Genomic DNA, 25,565 nt, shown 5'->3' on the forward strand with positions numbered 1-25,565 from the left:
GCCAGGGAACTGCATAGCAATGCATGTAAGTACAAAGGTGTTTGAACAAAAAGGCCAAAAAAACAAAAAAACAAAATAAAAACCATAACATTTAAAATGGTATGAACACATTTGCTAATGTGTAACTTAAAGCATATGCCATCGGTATTTGTGTAATTCGGCAGTCTACCACATTAAGTAAACTGTGCTAAAGTCTGGCAATGACGGTACTGCATTTAGGAACACAGCACAAGGATTAGTACGAATAATAAACACAATTACACAATTCCGTATTGTAGCGAAATGATGTATAATGCTCATTAACACAAGAACATTTGGGGATCTCAGGTTTCGTTTCCGTGTAGATTGATTTAACTCATGAGGCTTTTATTAAAGATTACATAAGGGAATTCTTTCCAGTAACTAATTCCATGCTACTGAAATTGTAACTACAACAACACTGTTAATGTTGCGCAAAGACTGAAAGCAAGCACAGCAACAAAAACCCAACATAATCAAAATGTGGAAAAGAGCAGGGCACATTAAAAGCATGAGAACCATCCTTCAGGTTGTAGATAGTAACAGCAGCCTTTTATGTCCTTGCATCTCTCTGGGATTTCCATTTAGGGATGGAGATTATTCATGGTTTGTCTGAAGCTCTGCACAGTCAGTACAAGTTATTACAGACCATAAATTGGAATTCATTACATTCCATTCTGAGACACATACAATGGGCCAACACATGGAAAATTTCTTTAGCAGTAATCAATTCAGTAAAGCAGTTTTGCTTTTGGGGTTATACAGCATACTTATCTATAATATTGCAACAACTGAGCATTATTTATTTATATATTATAACAAGAACAATCTTGTTGTAATAAAGAAAGGCTAACATGCTAAATTATTTACAGACTCACATGTCTTTCCATTTTCAGACAAGCGTTTGCCCTCGCCAGCAGCATATACTGGAACTACAGTGACAGCATACACAGTGTCGGATTGTAGATTCTTCAAGACTGTGCTAAAAGTGCTTCCAGAGACTTGAACCTAAGAAAAACAAAAAGAAAAAAGAAAAGAAAACCAAGAGGTTCATAAATAGCCGTATACTTCCTATATGTGCTTGCTAATATCTAATATATGTCATGTAAGCATTGATGATTGTAACACTGAGTAGATGGAATGGCACGTTGTTTTTTTTGTTTTTTTATTCCAGAGAAAGAGTTAGACTTTTAATATGCAACTTGTGAATAGGAGAGGCCCTGTGTATATACCATATCTTCTGGTCCCCCTGGCACAGCATGATAGAAGATCCTATATTGGCGCACATTGCCCTCAGCTGGCTCCCATAATACATTCAAAGAGCTGGTGGTGGGATCAGTGACTCGAAGGTGACGCACTCCTCCCAGGGCCACTACAAAAACCAGGGTTCAAATGTTTATTGCAGTTTACACATTACCATTTACGATTGAATGCAGATATACGTATAATAATTAATATTGTCCACACTGTAAAAAATGAAAAGTTGACTTAAACTTAAAATTTAAAGGCAACTGGCTGCACATCTTTTTTGAGTTTACTCAACTCAAGGTTAAAAATTGAGTTAAGTGAACTACTTTGGTTAAAAGTTGAGTAAACTAAAACAAACAACAACAAAAAAAAAACTGTGCAGCAAGATGCCTTGAAATTTTAAGTTAAGTCAATTTTTCTTTTCTTTTTTCTACAGCACATTAAGACAATACAGGACACTTACATGTCTTTCCTTCACCAGATATGTCTTTCTCCTCTTTGGATGGATACACAGCTGTTACAGTGATGGAGTAGGGAGTGTCGGGAGTCAACTTCTGCAGATTAATGGTGTTCTTCTTCCCACCAATCTGAGTCTGTATGGAAAAGCAAGACAGCCACCTGAAAAAACATCTTCTCAGATAGCCATCCATTTGTTTGATAGATGTATTAGGAAGTCCAATTCAGTGGGAAAGTTTTACTCAGTCTCAGCACAGGGTGTTTAGATATCTTTAAGCAACCTTGGGAGAGTCAGCATGCCCCAGATAAGGTTATAAATGTGAGACGTTGCCTTCTGTCCATAAGCAATGGTATCTGTGAATTGTGCACTAAAGGGAATGCACTAAACAAAACTTTAAAAAAAAATATGTAAACATTTAAAGCCTCTAAAAAATTATTTATTTTTTTTTAAACTGAACTGATTTGTTTGCCGGTGCTTTTTTCTTGAACCTGAGATGGACACTCAGAAAAGTTTACAAAATCCAAACAGCCTCTGCTAAGATAATGTTGGGGAGCTGCCGATAGACTCTTCCCTCATACCCTTATCAACTACTCTGTATTTTGGACAGCTCAGGAATCCTCACAACTGCCCACACACGAGCATCTGCCATATCCTCTTCTAGTCCTGTATAAAAAAAAAAACTCTAACTGCTTCAATAAGGAGAGGTATGATGAACCTGCAGCTATACAACATTAAATCATTCTCCAATTCTTCAAGATGTTTGATAACAAAACTGTCTGCTGTTAATGTTACCTACCACAGTGTTAAACTACGTGAAGCTACTGCAGTCCATCCAAAGCTTTAAACACTCTACAGCTGATTAAATCCTTATGACAGATGCTGCTCAGTGTTATAGATCATCAGCCATGAGAAAATGCATATACGTATAGCGTAAAAGCCACTATGGTTGTTCCATGTAGAATTTTTTCTATTATTAGTATATGCTTGTTATTATAGGACATAATGGTGCTGGTTTTACAAATGTTTTAGTTAGTTTACAAAATGTAGTTAGTTTAAGCAAACCACTATGCATGCGCTCATGTTCCATAAATGATTCTAACATGAAATTATTAGATGATTTGAAAGGTGATTTACCGACTGTGGCCTGCCTCCTGCAGTAGGCACATATGTGATCTTGTAGTTCTGGACTTTGCCAGGAGCATGATCCCATTTCACTGTGAGGGAGGTGGTGGTGGCATTAAACACCCGCAGGTTCTGAGGAGGACCACTGGGAGCTGTGGAGGAAAAGAGTCAGATTTGATTCTGCATGTCATATGATAATCACAGTCTTGCTTATGTTTAGTTTGCAAGATCAAACTACTTACCAGCTGTAACTATCTGGGATACTAACAGAGGTGGAGAGAAAGGGAAAGAATAATGCTTGTTAAAACTTACAAGGTGTCATTTTTATGTATTATTATTATTATTATTATGTATTTTGTTATGAGAATAACAATTGAATTTGACATTTATAATGAAATAATGCTATTCATGTTTCTGCAAATGAATAAAGGAATAAATCTATTTGCTTACATGTGCGCTGGCTTCCAATGAGGTCCTCACTCTCTGATTCATCTGGGTAGATTGCAGTAACCAAAACATCATACAGTGTGTCTGGTTCTAGGTTTTCCAAGAGATGAGTTGTCTCCTCAGCACTCAAGATGTCCTAAAGACATGCAATACATTTTAAATGTGACTAGTCACATGCCGAACAACATAAACAATGTCACAACTTCACGGTCTCTTATTGGAGGTTCGTACATATACGTAGTTGTTCTCTCCTGACTTCGACCAGCCGATGCGGTAGAGGGCTACGTCAGGGGCGCCGTGCTCCCAGTGAGCCCTAAAACTTGTTAGAGTGACTTCAGTGAACCTCAGATTCTTTGGTGCTGGTACGACATCTACAACATTGAGGACAAAGAAGAAAATCAGTTCACATACAGGAAGAGAAATAAATGTTTCTATACAGGCTGATTTAATCACTTTGACATCATTTACCATAATCATTAGCACAAAAGGCAAATATTTCGGTTTTACTTCCAATTCACATGTTTTAGATTCTTGGCTACATTCTAACAATAAATTTTGTACTTCCACGATACGTATACAGTGAGGGAAAAAAGTATTTGATCCCCTGCTGATTTTGTACGTTTGCCAACTGACAAAGAAATGATCATTCTATAATTTTAATGGTAGATTTATTTGAACAGTGAGAGACAGAATAACAACAAAAAAATCCAGAAAAACACATGTCAAAAATGTTATAAATTGATTTGCATTTTAATGAGGGAAATAAGTATTTGACCCCTCTGCAAAACATGACTTAGTACTTGGTGGCAAAACCCTTGTTGGCAATCACAGAGGTCAGACGTTTCTTGTAGTTGGCCACCAGGTTTGCACACATCTCAGGAGGGATTTTGTCCCACTCCTCTTTGCAGATCTTCTCCAAGTCATTAAGGTTCGAGGCTGACGTTTGGCAACTCGAACCTTCAGCTCCCTCCACAGATTTTCTATGGGATTTAGGTCTGGAGACTGGCTAGGCCACTCCAGGACCTTAATGTGCTTCTTCTTGAGCCACTCCTTTGTTGCCTTGGCCGTGTGTTTTGGGTCATTGTCCTGCTGGAATACCCATCCACGACCCATTTTCAACGCCCTGGCTGAGGGAAGGAGGTTCTCACCCAAGATTTGACGGTACGTGGAACCGTACATCGTCCCTTTGATGCAGTGAAGTTGTCCTGTCCCCTTAGCAGAAAAACACCCCCAAAGCATAATGTTTCCACTTCCACGTTTGACGGTGGGGATGGTGTTCTTGGGGTCATAGGCAGCATTTATCCTCCTCCAAACACGGCGAGTTGAGTTGATGTCAAAGAGCTCCATTTTGGTCTCATCTGACCACAACACTTTCACCCAGTGGTCCTCTGAATCATTCAGATGTTCATTGGCAAACTTCAGACGGGCATGTATATGTGCTTTCTTGAGCAGGGGGAACTTGCGGGCGCTGCAGGATTTCAGTCCTTCACGGCATAGTGTGTTACCAATTGTTTTCTTGGTGACTATGGTCCCAGCTGCCTTGAGATCATTGACAAGATCCTCCCGTGTAGTTCTGGGCTGTTTCCTCACTGTTCTCATGATCATTGCAACTCCACGAGGTGAGATCTTGCATGGAGCCCCAGGCCGAGGGAGATTGACAGTTCTTTTGTGTTTCTTCCATTTGCGAATAATCGCACCAACTGTTGTCACCTTCTCACCAAGCTGCTTGGCAATGGTCTTGTAGCCCATTCCAGACTTGTGTAGGTCTACAATCTTGTCCCTGACATCCTTGGAGAGCTCTTTGGTCTTGGCCATGGTGGAGAGTTTGGAATCTGATTGATTGATCGCTTCTGTGGACAGGTGTCTTTTATACAGGTAACAAACTGAGATTAGGAGCACTCCCTTTAAGAGGTTGCTCCTAATCTCAGCTCGTCACCTGTATAAAAGACACCTGGGAGCCAGAAATCTTTCTGATTGAGAGGAGGTCAAATACTTATTTCCCTCATTAAAATGCAAATCAATTTATAACATTTTTGACATGCGTTTTTCTGGATTTTCTTGTTGTTATTTTGTCTCTCACTGTTCAAATTGACCTACTATTACAATTATAGACTGATCATTTCTTAGTCAGTGGGCAAACGTACAAAATCAGCAGGGGATCAAATACTTCTTTCCCTCAATGTATGGAAATGACTTGACAGTGAATTACATTTTTATACTTTTATCCGAGCTCCATTAAACACTTCTCTTTTTTTTCATTTTCAGGTAGAGGTTCAACAGTCATTTTAATCACTCTATACTGAATCATACTATATAAGCTTATTTGGTAATGTTTTTTTTTTTGCTGAAAAATAATTTTATAGTAGTCCATGTATTGACACTGATTGAGATGATGTAATGATTATGCTGAAATATGAATTGTTTCCAGTGTTTGTGTTAGTAACTGCCATTATGTAATGTCTCAAAATGACCTGTCCATTCAATATGGGAAATAATTTTTCTAAGCCTTCAGTGGAGATAAATGCACATAGTTTCACACACTGTTTTATAGGTCTTTAAGTGAGACTGACACAGGTAGTTTTGACCGGTAGTTAAGTGAAGCTTTATCCATAAAACGATACTAAGTTTGCACTTGAAATATATGTGAATAATGTTATTTAAATCATTTCATAAAATAACTATATTTAAAATAACAATATATTTTGATAAACTGTCATGTGAACATTTAACATTTGAGAGTTTTACTGCAATAAATCCCTCAAAATCATTACATACATTTATCTAAAAAGCATTTCTGTGATATGCAAATGAACACATTTAATGATTTATATGACCACTTGCATATTTACAAGAAAACCCGTGTTGATATACACTACATGCTTCGTTAAGACATGAGCAAAGGAAAAAAGTTTTATTCAATTTGACATTTACTCTTTTTACTTGAAATCATTTATGGTGTTGTAAAATCCAGAGTACATTACTAGGCATTCACCTGTGATGGCCTGATTGAGCATTGGGTTTCCGGTTCCAGAGTCATATACTGGAGTGACAGCCACGTCATATTCAGTTTGAGACTTTAGATTATCCAGGCCCTGTGTTGTCACGTCTCCTTCCACTTCAAGCTGCATATAAAGGGATTTTAAATCAGAAATTTTAGGGTTAATAAAACCTAAATAAAATGAGAAATCTTTTTTGATTTCCAGTGGATATAAAAAGTCTACACACCCTGGTTAAAATTGCAGAAACAAAGTTAAATCATGTTAGATGTTGAATGTGATATAGTTACCAAAAAAATAGTGAACTGAAAAACAAATAGAAAAGTTTTAGGGGGAAAAAGAAAGAAAAAAGCTTACAATAACTTGCTTGCCTCTTTAAGTCATACCACAAGTTTCTTTGTTGACTTGGATTTGTGCTTTGGGTATTTATCTTGCTGGGAGGTGAACTTTTTCTTCATCTTTAGCTGTCTAACAGAGACCTGCAGGTTTTTTGCCAATACAGATTGGTATTTGGAGCTATCCATGATTCCCTATATCATGACTATAGTCCCAGTTCCATCTGAACAGAAGCAGCTCCATACCACCACCATGCATCTCTGTGGGTATGGTGTTCTTTGGGTGATAAGCTGTATTGTTTATGCTCCCTAACCCTATTGTCAATTTTGGATAGACTTCCTTTTCTTGGTAATGTCACTGTGGTGCCCCATTTTCTCTACTTGATGATGGTCTTCATGGTGTTCCATGGTACATCTAATGTTTTGGAAATCTTTTTGTACACCTCTCCTGATTACTACATTTCGACAATGAGATCCTGTACATGCCTTGTAAGCTGTTTGGGGAGCATGGCCTCAGCAGACAGATGCAACCAAGTCAAGAAAATCATACAGAAACAGCTGATCTACATTCTTTCTTTATATTTATTATATTATATTATCTTTATTATATCAGAATCACTTCACTGATGACAAGTGTATAATAATTACTTTTGAACATGAGAGTGTGACTGGTTAATTAACAGTGAGCAGCGTCACCTGCCCCATTATAAACTGATGTGCACACTTATTCAACCAGGTTATAGGTTTTTTGTTTTTTGTTTTTTTCCCCAAAATGTTTCTATTTGTTTTTCACTTGAATTTCATTGGTTGCTATATTACATTCATTTTTTTTTTTACATTACAAAAATGTGCAATTTTAACAGTGGTGTGTAAAAAAATTTATAATCCATCATAGTAATTACCTACCAACATTACAATGAGAAATAGGGTCTAACCAATTGAGAAAGATCTGCACATGAATGCACATAAAGGCTTACTAAAAGTCAGAATGGCTGAGAAACTAGGAGTGACCATTTGTTGAAAATTTTAGACAAATTAATCCAAAGCTGAAGCCTTTCGGCTTTGAAAGACGCACTTCCTGCAAAACAGTTTGTCCTGAGCTCTTAATCCAACTTCTTTTTCCAACTTCTCAAAGGCTTTTTGCAGGACCTCAGTTTGAAAGAGGGTGTTTACTTCATATTTTCATTCAAGTACTAAGAGTAACAAGCAGTAACATGCTCTGATTTATGCCTCAGGATGTAGAGTGCTTCTCTGAAAGCATGGCGAAATAAAAAAGTTTAGCAATAAAACAAAAAAAATGAAAGAGTCCTTTTTGTTTAGCATTGGTTAGACTTAGAGTATTTATTTATGCTAGTCACTTTCATAATAGCTAGGTATTAATTATTATATTTCCTTTTCATCTAGTTCTGTTTGTCTCAAATTGTATCTGATATCATGTACCATTTTTGTTTTACAAATATGACCAAGCAATTTAAATGTGGTCATTCAATATTATACAAATGAAGTTGTAAGAAAAAAGAAAAAAGAAGAAAAGGCACTAACTTTAACCTCCGCTGCAAAAATTTGTATCTTATGAAGCACCTTTGTAACATATGAAGTAAGCTATGCAACTTTGAGGATATGTTTGACAAACACCAGGTTTTTGTACTGCTTTTCACACAATATTTTCACATTCTTTTTTGCAGATCAAAATCTTGAAGGGTTATTGAGAATAAATAATTCCTGAGGAACTACATTTACTAACAGTCTCGGTACCCTTTCATCATGATAAGATATCTGTGCCAGTGTGATGGGCAGTGAGCTCACCTCTTTACTCTCGCCTTCGGCAGGTTTGTAAGTAATTATGTATTTGCGTACAAGCCCAGGTGCAGAGTCCCAGTTCAGAAGCATGCTGCTGTGAGTCACATCCATTATCGTCAGCTCGCCGGGTGGAGGCAGCGGCACTACAAGTGGGCAAAAGATAAACACAAGCAAAGAAGAAATGAGAACCTCAAGACCATGCCAAGCATCCCTGCTTGGAGCCAGCATGCTCTAGCGCCACCTACGGGTCACCCCTTCAGCAGTGAGAGGAGAGTTGGTCACTTCGCCATTCATGGTTAAGAGTGTGATGGCGTACGCTGTGTTGGGGAGAAGCTTCTTCAGCTGGACATCCGTGACCTTGGCTTTCACACGCATCTGTGAAAGTTAACCACATCAACAGTGAAAGCAGTGATGGTTACTACAGAGCAGCTATGGGATAAATCCAGGAGAATTAGTTAGAATAACTGGTGTAACAAAATGCATGTCCTCCCTAACCAAGGACATCAAATTTAACCCAAGAAAGGCTTATGATTCAAATAGTGAAATGTAATTAATTTGTGAATTGCAAGGATATAGCCTTCCAAGAATACGTATTTTACCTAAATCAATTTCAGGTACAAGTATGTCTGTCTATGTATAAAGGAATACGGTGGGTCCTTGGATCTTTAAATGTAGTTAGACAAAGTATCAGGAACTGTTTCAGATACAAGCCAACATTAATATTAAAATCTGATTTATTTCCCAACTTCATTAAGTAACAGACAGCTTCTTGGAGGCTTATTACACTAACAGTGCCTTTCTATATCCCTCAAAGAGACAATAAAATTTGTGGGGTTTTTCTTTTACACATTTTACAAGCAGTCTGTACAAAATGTGGAGCGATGGTATGGCACTGATAATGGCCTACAATGTTTCTATCTCTTTACTGTCTTTTGAAAAAGGAATGACATTTCACAGAAGTCAGTGAATGTTTTGTCTTTAAGAACTCTTTAATCTTGAAGAACTAATCATCAGATTGGCAGCTCTACTCTGACCATCGATTTCACTTTGTTCAGTCTAGATGAAAACACACAATCTTTCTTCTGCTATGTTGAGGCACTAAGTTAGTAAATAGTACTAGCTAGTAAAGACTACTATGTCCACAGCATTTGATGTAATGAAAGAGCATATTTAAGAGCTCTGTCTTGACTGTTGTGCTGTAGTGGGGGTAGATTAAATGAGGCGCAGATCATACCTCTTTCTTGGTGCTGGGTTCAGTAGCATTTATAGCTGAGTATTGCAATTTGTAGCCAGTAGCTCCTTCGATTTTCTCCCATTTCACCTTCATGGTGGTGGAACCAACTTTGTAGATGGTCAATCTCCTTATAGTATTTAGGGGCACTACAGAGGGGAACACATCTTTTCTCTTTTTCTTTAGATCCTTTGTCCCTGTCTAACTAAACCCTGAAGCTGACAGACGGCACAGCTGGGCCAAGGCACACATTCTGCATGATGGTTACATGGAGGACAATGAATGGATGGCAGAGAGGATGATGGATGAATGGCAGTGGATTTTGCATACTTACATGATGGGTAATGAATGATGATGACAGACAAACATAGCACGCATTAATACCACACAGAAATGGCAACATTAAAGCACAGCACAGGCTAAACAGTGGTATATAAACACAACGGATATCAAACACAAAAGGCAGGAATATACCAATGACAGATTGCTGTACCATGCAGCATCATGCTGTATATATTGATAACATTCATTGCTCTGTGAAGGGAATGATGATGGTTTGGTTAGGATAAAGTTCACAATATCAAGCATAACACAAAACCAACATAAAAGCAACATCCACATTCCACTGTACAGCTTTTCATAACATTTTATTAGTCTAAACAATATAAAATTGTTCTAGAAAATCCTTAACGAAAATAAATAAGTTACTATAATTTCTAAACAGTCTACATGGTTTACATCCATATTTGACTGGAAATATGCTCAAATATGGCATTGCTGTGACAGCATGATCAGATCACTCAAATAAATAAATTGTTAAAAATGTTGTCTTCAGATTTAAACAACTGACCATAAATTGGATTAAATGTGCTTTTGAGAATTTCTCATTTTTTTATATAAGGGTAAACTGTCTAAAAGTAGCACTACTAAAATCTGAATGAAAAGCAAAAGATTTGCTATAGCAGCAAACAGTGGTTCACATTTAATAAAATTAAATAAAAAAGGGGAATCTAAGCAAAAGCCTGAATAATATTTCCAATTTGAAAGAGTAACCCAATGAGGATAAACACCAAAGTAGAAGAGATTAAGTAAATTGCATTAATCAGAATTTAAATTGTCATAGATCCATTTTTATAAATAAGAATAAAAACTTTGGCTGAGGCTTTGGCTCAATTCTTTTCAAAAGCCATTTGTGGTGGAACTAAAGTTGGCCCTTACATGTGGTTTCTGTGCCGCTCAGGGGCTCACTGCTCTCGTCTCCAACCACAGAGTAAACATTCACTGAGTATTTGGTCAGTGGATCGAGACCTTCCAGCACCACAGTATTCTCATTGCCATCCACAAACATCTAGGACAGGGGGACACAAAAGAGAAAGAAAAAAATACAGTTACCAGAAAGTCACCAGACAAGCAAGTGACACGAGTCCAAAACAAAGAATGTTACTTAAAGCCACTACTGACAATTTAACATCAATCGGAAATCAATTAAAAATATACCAGAAAATACTCATGCTGCATTGAAAATCCTAAATACCATTATGCATAATGTGGAGGTGAGATATGCTAAACAATTTCAGGCTGAAGCTCTAGTTCAGTGAGGTTTATTCTGTAGCATTTTAGAGTCCAGGGCTGGTGGTCTGTTGGATATATAAGAGCCAAGTCATGTGGACAGGTGTAGACTATTTTCCTTTTTCTGAAAAAGAACAAATGCTCTGTGCACAAACCCTAATGTCTCAAGCCTTCCCCGTGCTATTTATGACTAGCTACAATGAGATTAAGTGTAATAATGAATGAATTAATGAAAACTTGGAGGGTCTTCAGAGAAACTCTTGTTTCTTCTGCCAGTAAAAGTGGAAAAATACCCCCACATGGCTTGCCCAATTGAGGAGGTAAGTACTACTCCAACAAGCAACGCACATAAAACAATTTGGGAATTCCCAGCTCTCCCTTGTAAACTTGTATACTGGTCTGCATAATGGCTTTGTTCATGCTTCACTGCACTCCATTTAAAGCTCCATTGATATTGAGTAAACTCAGAGTGAGTCTGCAGGATTCAAAATACTTTTGTTTGCTTTTTTGTACTGATGCCAATCACTACTGACAATCTGCTTTAAGGTAAAGAATGTTTTTGAAAACTCTCTCAGTTTTGTTTTCTTTCAGAGGTAGACACGTTTACTCAACACTCAATAGTAAAAAGTGGATTTTCTTGGAGATGATTATGATACCTGCAGCGTTTTTCCTCCAGAGACTGGAAAGTACTCAATGCGGTACTTTTCAACAGGGCCCTCAGGGTCATTCCAGGTGGCACGGAATGAGTAGTAGGTTACATCAGAAGTCTCTAGGTCAGTGGGTGCCGTTGGTCCTCCTCCTGAAATGGGTAATGATGACACTTTTGACATTTGACTACTTTAATCTCTGTATACACATGTCTGTCCCACTCTGTATACACATGTCAGGACTGTCTAGCAACCTGTTTTATTTAAAGACATGAAGGGAAAAGTATTCCTTACTAGGTCTGAGAGCTTTGACTCATTTCTGATATAGACTAAAATAAAGTATGTTATTATCAAATCGTATCTCAGTTACCCATGAGGCTTAAACCAAATACATCTAGCATGAGAGAGACTATGAGCTATCCTTATGAGAAATTTGGATGTGTGACAATCTCCCAGATTTCCCCTATTTCTTCTAATATTTTACAGCTGGATGAAATATCAAGATTCTGTTCACCATTTCTTCCTAATCACATAAAATGATCTGTTCCATCACAAGGGCTAATAGGCATAAATGGGTCTTTACAAAATGAATGTCTTGTGCCAAAACATAACTTAATACACCAGACTATGCTTTCTATATACAATGCTCATAATACAGCTGTCCTTTAAGTTACCTGGGCCTTTGACACTTGAACACAGGTTGTTTGCCAGATCGTCAACAATGTCCAAAAGAAAGGAGAAATCCATCACATTGTACATGTGGATTTCATCAGGATCAGAGGCGATGGTGCGTAACTCGTTCTCATCAGCATTCTTCACACCTACACACCCAAAGCATGTCAAGAACATTAGTTCCGTTTTGCTAGACCAGCAACCAATTAATTTACAAATTAAAGCCTACATGGAATATTCAGATAAAACACAGATGATTATAAACGTGGCTTGCATAGTTGCTTGCACATCTATTAAAAGTGGTAGGTGCACAAACCTGAATTTAAACTCAACTCATGAACTTAATAGTTAATTATAAATATAAATACTTAAAAGTAATTATATCTTTAATGCTGTGTTTTAAAGTTAATTAGTTAGTTATATTTATATAGTACTTTTCAAAGTGCTTAACATCATCTGTGTCGGAGATGGATCTCCTCAAAGGTAAAAAAGCAAAGGTTTTCTCACCAATAGCATAGAGCTCAATGCCACTGTCACGCAAATTTTGAGAGTTGGCAATAATGTCATCCTGCGATTTGCCATCAGTGATGAGGACTCCGATTTTACGGGAGTTTGGACGCATGCCCACATTAGCTTTGAAATTGTTCTGCAGGATGTAATTCAAGGCAAGACCTGTAGAAAAGGCAAAATACTGGTCATAATAACAATAATTAGACCTAAGCCTTTATAAAGCTTTCAGAATCTTTTAGCTCTGTCAAATTAATAAATGAAATGATAATTGGGAATATTATGTAGGTATATAAAAAAAACCTGTCATAGTGTTTCCTCCTTTGTAAGGCAAGTTGGCCACAGCCTCCATCAGTGAGTCTCTAGTTCTATGTGCATTCAGATGCCACTCAGTCTTTGGATCTCCACTATACTGGGCCAAACCTGTGTATAGAAATGAACACAATCTCCCACACCTGCCTCCGGATACACATCCAAATCTGCAACTTGAGAAAAAAAAAAAAAAGACACCCTTACCAATCTGGACACGGTCTGGGCCGATGTCAAAAACGCCCACCATGCGAGCAATGAATGCCCTGATGGTCTTGAAATTCAGACGTCCTATACTCCAGGAGCCATCAACCAGCAAGACGATATCAGCCTGGGCAGTTGTTTTGCACATTACATCTGACCAAGCAGAGGATAGAAATATTAGATTGTAAATATGCAGAGGTGCTGTCATTGCTACAATGTAAATTTAAATTTAGAAGCCACTTATGAGAAAGAAAATGTTGTGATGGGGAAGGGAGGAGAATAAAAAACAAAACAGAGCAAAGGGGTTTCGGACACCAAAAGAGACCAGACCAGCAATATAAATAGTTGTTTATTAATAATATTTTCTGTACATTATAAATGCATCTGATACATTATTTAATAATGACACATAACACTGACAATTAATTCTAAGATTAACATTGAGGAATTTTATAGACTCCATCATAACCAGCTGAAAGACCGATCTTCAAGAGTTACTTTCATTCCCAGAGCTGCATCTCATTTCCACTTCTGTAAGACACATGAAAGTTGTTCCACTGGCATGAGTCTTTCCCTGCTCAGGAAGAATGCAGCTGCATGGAGCTCAAAAACAAAACAAGCTAACACTGAAACCACAATGCAACAATTTTGTTTCATAATCTTGGCACAAGGCCATAGCCAGGGGATTGGGAGGACTAATATTTCAAAGTGTTTTTAAAAAGCTTAAAAGGCTTCCTGAGATTTTGCACACGTCATGTTTTCTGTATTTTGTGTTCAAGCTTTCCTGTTGTAAATAAACAAAACAATCAAAGGCTATCAAACAAAATAGATATCCCCCCGCCATTAGCAAAATATATGTGCTGCTTTCTATATAAATAGTCCCAAGTGCATAACACATTAAATGTGCAGATATATGATCCACAGTATTTCCTGTTATTTTTTGTTTCTTTTTTGATGATAATTACAAAGCTTACAGCAAGAAGTTACATATGTTAAGTTATATATTGTGTCATTATCTTAAAGTGCTGTCAGACTGTTTCTCTGATGGAACTAAATAATGAGATGTTGGCATTTGAGCAATCCAGGTGGAGATAAGACTCCCTTGAGTGTTTTAAGGTTACTCAGGAATTTTAGCATGTGCAAACACATGGCCTGCTTTCATCTCCTTCTGACAGCACATGATTTAAATGCAACATTATATGTTCAACAGCCAAGTACAAGACCCGTAGGCATATCATATCCTAATTTTTTTCCATTCCGTGCTGATTCTTTAAGGCTGGTGTCTGTTATTAAATGAGATGTAAACTCCTTGTGTTTACAGGACTGAATGTGTTTACAGATTATATTGCTTAGGAAGCATAATGTAAAGTATGCCTTTCTTCTAACTTACACATTTTTTGCTCTTATCTCTAGACTCACACCTCACACATGTTCATTATTATAATTATTATGATGATTATTATTATCTTATTATGACCTCAGTAACAAACATCAAGCGAAGTGTGAGTCTAAAAAATATGCCTCAGTCTTATCTTTGTTCAGATTTCCAGATCGTGCAAAAGCTCAGGCACTGGATCTGCTCCCAATTAGGAACTGCATTCCACACTCAGGTCATCAATCTGAGCTCAGAACTTTCAACTGCACACATCAGACTTCTTCTTACTTACACACACACGCACACACACACACACACACTAGATCATGTTTAGACTGATAACTGAGCAGGCAAGATTGTTTCATATCTGCTCATAAATTAAAAGCCGTCTGATATTAAAAAAAATTCACCATATGTAGTCAGTAGTACAGTTCCAGACAAAACATGTTGCGTAATGTGTACAGATAAGGCTATCAAAGTATTGCTTGTTGTTGCTCTGGTGATATTTATAACCACATGCAAATGCTGCACAATTAAAATCTAGATTTCTGCTGCCTCTAACCCTCTGCAATCATGTGTAATCTGAGTGGCTCAGGCAGTCACACTACCTGGAGGATTAATTGGAGGAGAAGTAGGCTCATCAGACAGAGTCGTCTTTTCTTCTCCAGCCAAGGGCATACTCTGTCCACCATCAAATACACCAAACACACTCACCGAGTAGTTGGTGCCAGCTCTGTGGTGGAAAGGAAAAGCATCTTAACTATCTTTTTTACAAAGAAAACAAATAAAGATACATATGAATGAATGATCCATAGACACCACAATGTCCAATAGCTCCAGGATGTGAGGAACGATGGAGAGATTTAAGCACTTACCTTAGCTCTTCCAGAACCACTGTGTTGTCAAAGGGTCCAACAAGAAGCTCTCCCAAGTCTATCTCATCATCAGTAGGGTGGAAGGTCACCTTATATCCCTTTACATCTCCAGGTGCAGGGTCCCATGACACCCTGAAGCTGGTCTTAGTGGGCTCAGATGTTTGTAAATTTCGTGGAGATTTGTATGGTGACACTGGAACAAAGATGGGATGCAAAATGAGTTGGTCAAACTGAAATGGGTAAAGAATTATACGTTAATATTTATGTCATATGCATACTTAATTTCCACCTTCTAAAACCTTGATTAGGTTTTATGAATACCATTCAGATAGCATGTATTTAAAACTATTATGTTAGGGTGAGGCAAAATAAATATTGCATTGCATTTATATTTACAAATAGAGACAACTCACTGACATCTGTAACATTAAGTGACGTGTTGTTTGTGAGTTCTGTTGTGGTGAAATGGCGGCTCTGAAGAACAAATAAAGAACCAACTATCTATCTAACTAATAATAATAAGTAAATAGTAATAATAACTGCAACTCTTTTGTTTTGCTTCTCCCACATTTCCAAGTAAATCCACTTAAGCCAATGATTAATGATGGGCAAACGTACATGTGGTTCCCGTTCCTTGCCTTGCTTTTCCATCTCCATGGCTGTAGACAGGAACCACTATGATTTCATAGGTGGTAATGGGCTGTAGGCGCCGCAGGACAATGGTTGTAGTGGCACCTGAGGTTTTGGTGACCATTGGCCTGGCTCCATCATGAGGCTTGTATGTCACCCTGTAATTAACAACGTTGCCTGGCGCTGGCTGCCATGTTGCCCGCATGCTCTTCTCGGTCTCCTCGCTTACAGCTATGGCTCTGGCTGCAGCTGAGACTGGAGAAGAAATCAAAAGCAATGTATAATTATTACATTCTGTGATGACCTGTGCCAAAACAATTTTATAGCCATAACTCTAATATTCAGTCAGGTACTTGACCACATTTTTATAAAACAAAGACAGATTTCATCTTCAGGTGCTGGAAAAAAAAAAAAACTCCCTGGAAAACCAAAATGGATTTCTGGTGAAAATGCATCTGCCAAAATGCCTGCAATCCAGCCAAAAAGACCATCCAGTAAGAAAACATGCATCAAGTGGTGCTTCAAGCCAAACCTGGGCATTCAAAGTCTGCCCACAATGTTCTCTTTCCATACAGTGACTCCAGGTCTCTGGTGTAGGAAAAAAGCCAAATTAATTGTCAGGGCCTTAAATGATTCACTGAATGCTTTCAGACACTGAATGCTTTTCCAAAGTGGGAGTTTTATGGGTGGAAAATACAACTTCCAAGTTTCTAAGAGCATGGCCTGACCGAAACAGACACAATATGTTACTGGAAAGACGCTGGACATAAAAGTGGGAAAAAGGCTGACCATGGACATGAAACACAGAACTCCCAAAGTGCAGTCAGTCATGTTTTGACTTTAATGTCGCCTGGCAGATTTGCTAACATCAATAAACAAACGGGCATGCACGGAGTTTTACATTCCTTAGGCTCATGTTCCTTTTATATGCTTTCCTCATTTTGGCCTGATAAGTGAAGTAAGCCAGAGAAGTGCTTTCAATCAATGGTGCATTTCTAAACTCTACATTGAATTGGTGACACAGAGCAGGTATGACACATTACATCAATAGTTCACACATTTCTACACCAAAAAGGTCACGCGCATGAATTACCAAAGTGGGTATGTCAGTGGCAATTCAGAACGAGCAGCTGTGCCAGAAACAATGACGTTATTCTTGAACTTGTGAAGGGAACCATAAGTCACACTCACTTTTTCCAGAGCACACTGGAAGACCGGACTAAAGTTTCTTAAAAATCTTAAGTCCTTTGTCTCCTGTATTCAACTCAGTCCTGTATCACCATGGTGCAACAGAATGCAAGCATTATCTAACTGAACATTTTTTCCTCAGCTGTAATGGTGTTTCAGGCAAGTGATATCTTTGTGTAGTTATGTCCTTTTTAAAATCCTAATTCAGATACTAATCAATCCTTAAAGAGAACAAAAAGAAGGTATCAAAAGAGGAAATTGAAACCTTGGATTTATAGGAATATGACAAGTTTATGATTTTATGATATTTATTTATTAGGTCAAAGTAGATACAGCTTTTTAATTCACAAACAAACGTATAAATAAGGTCTCAAAGTATATCGCAGTCTGAGATAGGAAATGAACTCAAAGTTGCGCATTCTCTGTTCTGTTCATTCAGTATCATGTAATACCGTTTCTTCGCATGTCCTGAGGTAAGCTCAGAATGAGAGGCCCCTCTCAGGCTAGGGGTGGGAGGAAACGAGTGCTGTTCCTCTGCTGGATGCATTATGCGGGTGGGAATGGACTTACCATCTGTGGTTTCTTCTCCCACCAGCGGCTCTCCTTCTCCAAGGCCATAGGCGGCATAGACAGAAACCTTGTAGCGCGTCTCTGGTGTCAGCCCCTCAAGCACGGTGGTGGTGACATCACCAGGCACTGTTTTTTCCCCAGCCTCATCAGAGAACAGGGATTTCCAGGTGACCCGATAATGGCGAACCTTTCCAGGTGCTGCTGTCCAGAAGACAGCAAAGCTGGACTCGGTGACATCCTTCGTGACCAAGTCTTTAGGAGAGCCAAGGACTGGGAACCAGCAGGCAAGAGAAGCAGGCAAAAATATTAAAAATAGATCAGTATAACATACAGAAATAGAGCTTTACAACAGAGGACTTTATCTTGTACAAAGGAGGACAAGCGCTTAATCAGCTTGCTTCATATGTCACAGAAAGATCATGACAATGTGATGAGTTGATGCTGAATCCACAAGCATCATTAATTCTAAACCAGTCCAGCTTAACTCTTTGACATTTTTACAATATAACATTAAATAATACCCCAAGAAAGCTCTGCAAAACTAATAACTCCGTCGGTCACCAAATCTTTCAGTATTCTATGCTCAGTGCTATTTTCCATTCTAATTCGACCCATAAAACACAAATGCTACTCTTTTTCACTCTCCCATTATACAAAGCACCCCACCACCACCCCCCCAACACACACACACTTTTTTCCCCTCACTTTCTCAAGGGGAAATCAATGAGAAGAGATTTAGGGTAGTGTTGACTGGATGCCATTGATTATTTGGCAGTATGTGGTGTCATGTATAACATTCTGACCACAGGGTGGCTACCTGTCTCCTACAGCCTTTTTTTTTTTTTACCTCCTACTGAGTCCTGCTCAGCTTACAGACACTCGCTTGAAGGCCATTTGGTGATTCAATTAATGGCTCAGGCAATAAACTACATGTTCCTACATCTGAGAATGTGTGATTACTGTATGGTGAAATTATTAATATAAGAAAGAAAGAAAAACCTACGGGTCCAAATAATAAAACCGAGACATGCAGTTTCCTGCTTTGCTCTTAGTGAGTGAAAAACCTCAGCATGTGGCTATTCATTTTGAAGTTTGTGATTGATTTTGCTCACTAGGTGGTTAGGTTTACTATGAGATATAATCCTGGTGTGGGATGTAATGAATTCTAAAAAGCACTGTTGGTGAATTCCCGGCTCTTGAGGCCCATCAGATATAAACGTGCTACGGCAACCGTAGCTGCCAATGTGTCTAGATCCAAACTTGGTCTCGCATCCAAGTGCAAATTTCTGACGTTACCAGAGTACTTCAGAGACCAAAGCACATGATAATGACTCCTGCAGACAATAGTCCTTTTTTCATAAATATTATATAGAAATAATTAAACAGTAGTGCATGTGATTAAATGCACAGGTGTGCTTTTTAGTAACTTTGCAGTGAAGCATTCAAAATCAAAGCAAATCCGAATTAACATACAAATGAAGAGAAATTCTGCAAAACACAATCATTCACCACACCAAGTAACCCATTTTCAAAAGCTTCAACCGTTTCTGAATGCCAGACTGAAATATAGCTGTTGGCACTGCTGTGGACATGATCAGCAATGAGATGATTCCTTTTGGAGAAGTTGTACTGACCAGCTGGAAGTAACACTTGGACCTTTTGTTTCCTCTTTTAACTGAGCACACATTTTCCCCACAAACAGTAAAAGCAGACCACGTCAGACTCATTTAAGACTTCCTGATTTATGAGAATCAATAAGACCACAGCAGGTCCTTTCTGTTTCATGGCTTATTCTTAAAAGACCTAAGCCCCCAAACAAACCACACAAATAACCAATGCATTCATGAGCCTGCCAAGAGCTCTGGATCAGCTGCTAGTGTAGTTCAAAAATCTAGCATTTGAAATGAGCACAGATGAACCCAAGATACCCATAACAACATACAAATCATACACAGGACTTCCAGATTTTGGAGACAGTATACCCAGTGATAATCACAACAATTCTGAACATATGAATTCATGTCAGGTTTGCTGAAATCTTTTAAAAAGGTCAAAAAAATCTATTTTAATCCAGGCAGAGGGCTGTGGGTTTGGGCTAAAACATTCTCCTCTTTCAGTCTCCTTTTTTCTCATTTCAGCAATTAATCACATGGGTGAAAACCAGACAGCCCTGGACTGAGGACTCAAAACCTGGCAAGGACAAAAAGCTGGAACCATCACAGCCCAGTTTCCACACAAATGGAGTGTGAGGAGAAAACTGAATCAATGGAAATATTGTTACCATATCTATTGTTACCAAATCAACATATAATAGCATCTTAAACACTTAAATTTAAATAACAATAAACACAAATAGCCAAACCAATTATTGTTAATCCAAGCAATGAGTAAGGTATTCAAAATAAAGTTTTAACAAAAGCACTGACCAGGTAAATATAGCCTAATAACATACACTCTTAGAAAAAAGTTTCCACCAAACAGTTTCTACTTGGAAACCTCTCTAACAAACACATACAGTTTTAGGGTAGGTTTACACAACAACGATGTACTAAAAACGGAAAAGTTTCACGTACAGACGACAACATTGTCAAAACGATATCCGTTCACACGCATCAATGAAAATGACTAAAATTGCTGCATTATGCATGACGGGTCAGTAGCTGGCGATGTCACTTTGTAAAGAAACACTATGCGCATACAAGCATTCATGTCAACGTCTCCGCCATATTGATCAGGGCAAGACTGCCCTATAAACAAATACAAGTAAATAGTGGAGCTGCAGTTTTTCTGCATAAAAAGCACAATAATGTTTACATTTCTCAAACGATTTCAAAGGTTTATGATCTACGGGGAGTACAAAAAAGTTCAGTCGTCAGTTACTTAGAATCTCGATAGTTAGACTTGGAAAATTATTCATTGTCATAAGGAATTAAGAAAACTCACTTGTTAATCATAGATTTGGCTTATTTTTCTTGGTTAATAAATACTGAGACGTCCCTAATGTAATATAATTTAATGTACATAAAATGTGCATAAAGTTTTTTTTTAATTGTGGAAATGGATTTTTCTGTCTTCAACCCCATCTTTTAGCTTTTCTTATTCTAAGTCAGAATTCTGTTAACAAAGCTTGTTCATTTTTAAATACTGGAAAAAAAAAAAAATCTAAATAGTGCAAATAGTGAGACACTGGCAGTCAGTCTGCTTTCTATATTTTATTAGCAATAAAAGGATACTGATATACTCCAAAACAGACAATTACAAAGATAATTATAATATTTTGAATACCCAGCGTCGGTGTAGATGTGGGTTAATAATTTGGCGTATGTAAATGAAGTACTCGCGCGCATGCATATAGACTGAACATGACGTCATCGTTTTTCACAGATTCTCGTTTTTGTACGTTTAACGGCATCGTTTTCAAAAACTTACACTTTGAAATCCGGCTTCAGTTTGCGTTTTCAGGCCCCAAAACAACGTTGTCGTGTTAAAGAAAAGCCAAACCGTTTTTAGTTGAAAAGATCCCCTAGATGGACAAGATGAAGGTTTTTACATTTAATAATTTTTTTCTAGAAGTATACTATAAAAAATGTAATTGCTTACATTGTAGTTTATAAAGTAAACTACAAAAAAAAAACTTAATTCAAGCCATGAATTTTCAGCTGCTTTCAAGAAGAAGCAAGGTCATTCAGACAATTGAGCAAGCTTAGTTCTATTGAATAACTACTTCCAAATGCCTTGGAATTCTTTTACATTTTAATACATTATCATACATGCCTGAAGCCATTCAGGTTTGGCTTTTCTTCCCCCTCTTTTTTTCAACCACTGCCAACTGGTAACAGTATTCATTTGTAACAGCAGTCAAATGGTCCTGTACTACAAGTTAATGAAGTGTGTTGTCCACTGGGGACCTATGTAAGCATGAGGAATTCTCCATACAACCACAAGAGCTTCTCACAGGAATTTTTCCTCATTGCACTGAATGTCTCTTGCCTCCCACAAAGAGTTCCAGGAAGTTTATGGCATCTAACACAAAGAACGCTGTGTTTGCTACAGTGACATTGAGGTAATGGGGCTTAGCATTTAGAGCATCATATAGAAATGAATCTTCTGACCCAGTCTGCAGGGGAAGCATCCAATACCGACTCAGCATAAACTGCAGTTCATCAAAACTTCTGAAATGTGTTTTGGTAGAGAGAGTGGTGAAAATATCAGGCACAGAGAAAAGAATGAAGGAGCAGTCTCAAACAAAGTTCCATGATACATGAAACATGACAGAATTCTTGGATTTCTGAGACTCCCATCAAAGGAGCTGGTTTAAATCTAAGAAGCTTCAGACATTCTATAACCACAAAGCCATTTACTTTTTAAACTATGCTTAGTTTGAGGGTTTAATTTGTGTAGTACCAGAGTCATGACTTCCTGGTGCAATAAAATTCATCCATGGTGAAAGAGATGCTTGACTGCTTGTTTCTCACACACTAACAAACATGGGCTGTAACTTATATGTGATGAAAACACCAATCACTAATATGTAATGCATAACCAATATGAAAACCAGAAGCACCAATATGTAATTCCAATTAAATATAAACTTGTGTAATATACAATATAGTAACCAACCCCTACCAAATCTGATTAAGACAGGTCAACATTCAGGATACATCACTACAAGTGAATGTTACCATCAATAAGAAATCTACTACCTGCCACCATTGAATCTATGTTTCTTTACCCTGTTGTACATCTCCTCTCCAGCTAGGTCTAGACCACCTAATGGCAAACTGATTATATGAACATCTGTCTGTAATCCAACACCAGCAACACCTACACAATTTTTCCCTTTCACCACATTCACTGCAGAACATAAGCAGGTTTGTGTGAAATCCCACTAGGAGAAACCCAGGGGGCATGCAGGGAAGTCCTTAGTCAGCCAAAGAGTCTCCATCATTTCAGCTGAGTCAGACATGACAAATCAGTGGCTGACCCTATGCTGTGGCCTCAAACAGAGGAGCTATTGTTATAAGATGACCAATACCAGACCTTGTTTGACCCTGACCATAACCTAATGCCATATAGGGCTGCTATATAGCTGAAACAGATGTCCCTATACCTCAGTATTTGTTATTTCAGTCTGGGCCATTCATTTGCAACTTCACAACCACAAATAAACAAAGCAAGTTTCACAGAGACCAGGGAAATTGCAAATGTGTCTAAAATAGAACTGCCTTTCTATAGAAGCTTTTGCAACAGCCAGAAGCAGGAACATGAAAATATGTGTTCCTCCAAAAAGAATACTCTCACTTTATGGGACTTACTCCATCCTAGATTTCCTAATAATTGCACATGTGTAAGGCAAACTGCCAATATGTTTACTGGTCAAGACTAAGACTAAATAGTATGAAACTAAGATTTCAATATATGCACACAACCCTGTGTATCTTCTTGGTTCCACTGGGGAAATTTAGTTTTTTGTGGTTTCCAAAGAAAATGTATATTTTTATTTATTTATTTGAGGTATTATTATCATTGACCTGACCATATTCAAGACTTGTGGTCAAGAGCAAGACAGAATGGAAAGAATATGTCCTCAACACTAAGAAGAGGCCATGATTATAATCGTGATTGTGAGATAAGAGTACAGTTTTGAGATTTTAGTGGCTTCTGCACAGCTAAATGCAATTGCTACAGAAGCTGGGTATATGTTTTCATCTGCTGCCCAATGCTACGTTATTAGGTGGTTATTTTCATCATCCAACCAACAATGACGAATAACTCAATGTCTTTTAACCCTCCTATTATGTTGGGGAAAAAAGTTACATCCATTATGTTATGGGTCAAAATGACTTCCACAGTTTAAATACATACAAAAACAGCAAAGAACAGCTTAAAACAGTAAACCTTTAATATGGCTTATCAGAGACAAGCCATAAGAAGAAATATTTGTATATAAGTTTATGGCCCTAAATGAGGAAAGTAAAAAAAAATTCAAAGAGAATTTTGAGAAAGAGAAAGAGAAAGAAACCACAGACATTAATCAGTATTTCAAACAACTCAAATGTGGAAATGGGTCAAATTGACCCGTAACATAACAGGATTGTTAAAGAAGACAGCCATCAGGTTACCTTTCATCTCTTACCTTCCAGTGTGGTGCCTCGTCCCAGAAGTGGATCTCCCAAGCCAGACGAGTAATGGGCACTAACAAAAATCTCATATTCCGTGTCTGGTAGCAGGTTCTTGAGCATGGCAGTTGTGGCATCTCCTTTAACAGAAATCTCTTTCCTCTCGCCACCTTCAGGCTTATAAGCTATGTGGTACTGAAGCACATTTCCAGGAGCAGCCTGCCAAGAGAGCTTCATGGTGGACTCTGTCTCATCAAAGACCCTCAGATTCCGTGGTGAACCCTTAGCTAAAAGAAAATCATCACTGTGTATTAATAAATTGATAACTAAAAATTTCATAGAGCTGAATAAGACTGAATGAGACCATGTATTTTTATTATACAAAGAAAATGCCATGGGAATTTAGTCCTGCTAAGATTTAATAGATTTTTTGTTTTTTGTTTATTGCCCCATAACAGTGTAAAACATACATAGTTACAGAAGGTTGTTAGAGAACCAAAACTGTGAAATCTCACACATCATCAGTGCTGACCTTCTTTGGTAGTGCCGCGAGTATCCATCGGGGCACCCATGCCAGATGCATATTCAGCATGAACAGTCACACGGTAGGTGGTGATAGGAAACAGCTCCTGTAGTACAATGGTAGTCTGGCTACCGTCAGTCACTGCCTCCAGCCTCTCTCCACCACTGATTGGCTCATAGAACAGCCTGTAGCGCAGAACAGCCCCTGGAGCTGCCTGCCATGAAACTCTGAAACTGTCTGTGGTCTCCTCAGTTACTCTGAGGTTACGGACCGCTCCCTGTTCTGTGTTGATCAAAAGTGCAAGTCAGTTGGATAAACGTGTCAGAGTTGTAACCTTAAATATAACCTTCAATTCGCATAAAATAATTTTTTTTCCGGAGCTTTCTATATTACCTTTACTGCAGCATAAACATAAGCCCGTACCTTCTAAAGTGGTCTCTTCGCCTGTTAATGGAAAGCTGTCTCCTTTATCATACTGGGCAAAGACATCAACCTCGTAGGTGGTGAGTGGAGTGAGATAAGGCAAGACGGCAGTGGTGGTATCACCAGGCACAGCCAGAGAGATGTAGCTGCCTGTTATATCAGCAGCTGGCCGGAAACGCACCAGGAAAGACAGTACATCCGTGGAATCAGAGACCCAATGAGCCCTGAAACTCCTGGACGTCACCTCAGAGAATGATAAGGACTTTGGTGATAGCAAACCTGGAAGAAAAGTTACAATAT

At 38.1% G+C, this 25,565-nt stretch overlaps 1 protein-coding gene across 4 annotated transcripts in view; it reads right to left on the bottom strand.

The window, feature by feature from the left end:
* Window positions 1–25,565, bottom strand: part of col12a1a (collagen, type XII, alpha 1a) — a 56,468-nt gene that overhangs the window by 21,024 nt on the left and 9,879 nt on the right. For 2 of the 4 annotated variants that reach the window (XM_017476262.3, XM_017476263.3), the window contains exons 11-34: window positions 25,266–25,544; window positions 24,852–25,124; window positions 24,337–24,606; window positions 18,201–18,470; window positions 16,431–16,697; window positions 15,813–16,005; window positions 15,546–15,670; window positions 13,566–13,715; window positions 13,353–13,472; window positions 13,050–13,214; window positions 12,545–12,691; window positions 11,880–12,022; window positions 10,873–11,002; window positions 9,658–9,803; window positions 8,669–8,798; window positions 8,430–8,566; window positions 6,285–6,414; window positions 3,524–3,663; window positions 3,296–3,428; window positions 3,088–3,108; window positions 2,858–2,997; window positions 1,730–1,859; window positions 1,251–1,390; window positions 897–1,026 (exon numbers count right to left, since the gene is read on the bottom strand). In XM_017476262.3, the coding sequence (XP_017331751.1) occupies window positions 897–1,026; window positions 1,251–1,390; window positions 1,730–1,859; window positions 2,858–2,997; window positions 3,088–3,108; window positions 3,296–3,428; window positions 3,524–3,663; window positions 6,285–6,414; window positions 8,430–8,566; window positions 8,669–8,798; window positions 9,658–9,803; window positions 10,873–11,002; window positions 11,880–12,022; window positions 12,545–12,691; window positions 13,050–13,214; window positions 13,353–13,472; window positions 13,566–13,715; window positions 15,546–15,670; window positions 15,813–16,005; window positions 16,431–16,697; window positions 18,201–18,470; window positions 24,337–24,606; window positions 24,852–25,124; window positions 25,266–25,544 (3,909 nt within the window). The remainder of the gene's footprint in view (window positions 1–896; window positions 1,027–1,250; window positions 1,391–1,729; window positions 1,860–2,857; window positions 2,998–3,087; window positions 3,109–3,295; window positions 3,429–3,523; window positions 3,664–6,284; window positions 6,415–8,429; window positions 8,567–8,668; window positions 8,799–9,657; window positions 9,804–10,872; window positions 11,003–11,879; window positions 12,023–12,544; window positions 12,692–13,049; window positions 13,215–13,352; window positions 13,473–13,565; window positions 13,716–15,545; window positions 15,671–15,812; window positions 16,006–16,430; window positions 16,698–18,200; window positions 18,471–24,336; window positions 24,607–24,851; window positions 25,125–25,265; window positions 25,545–25,565) is intronic. The other 2 variants (XM_017476264.3, XM_047157665.2) reach the window with 2 other exon arrangements.

The sequence above is a fragment of the Ictalurus punctatus genome, chromosome 9 (assembly GCF_001660625.3).
Source record: "Ictalurus punctatus breed USDA103 chromosome 9, Coco_2.0, whole genome shotgun sequence".
Classification (NCBI taxonomy): Eukaryota; Metazoa; Chordata; class Actinopteri; order Siluriformes; family Ictaluridae; genus Ictalurus; species Ictalurus punctatus.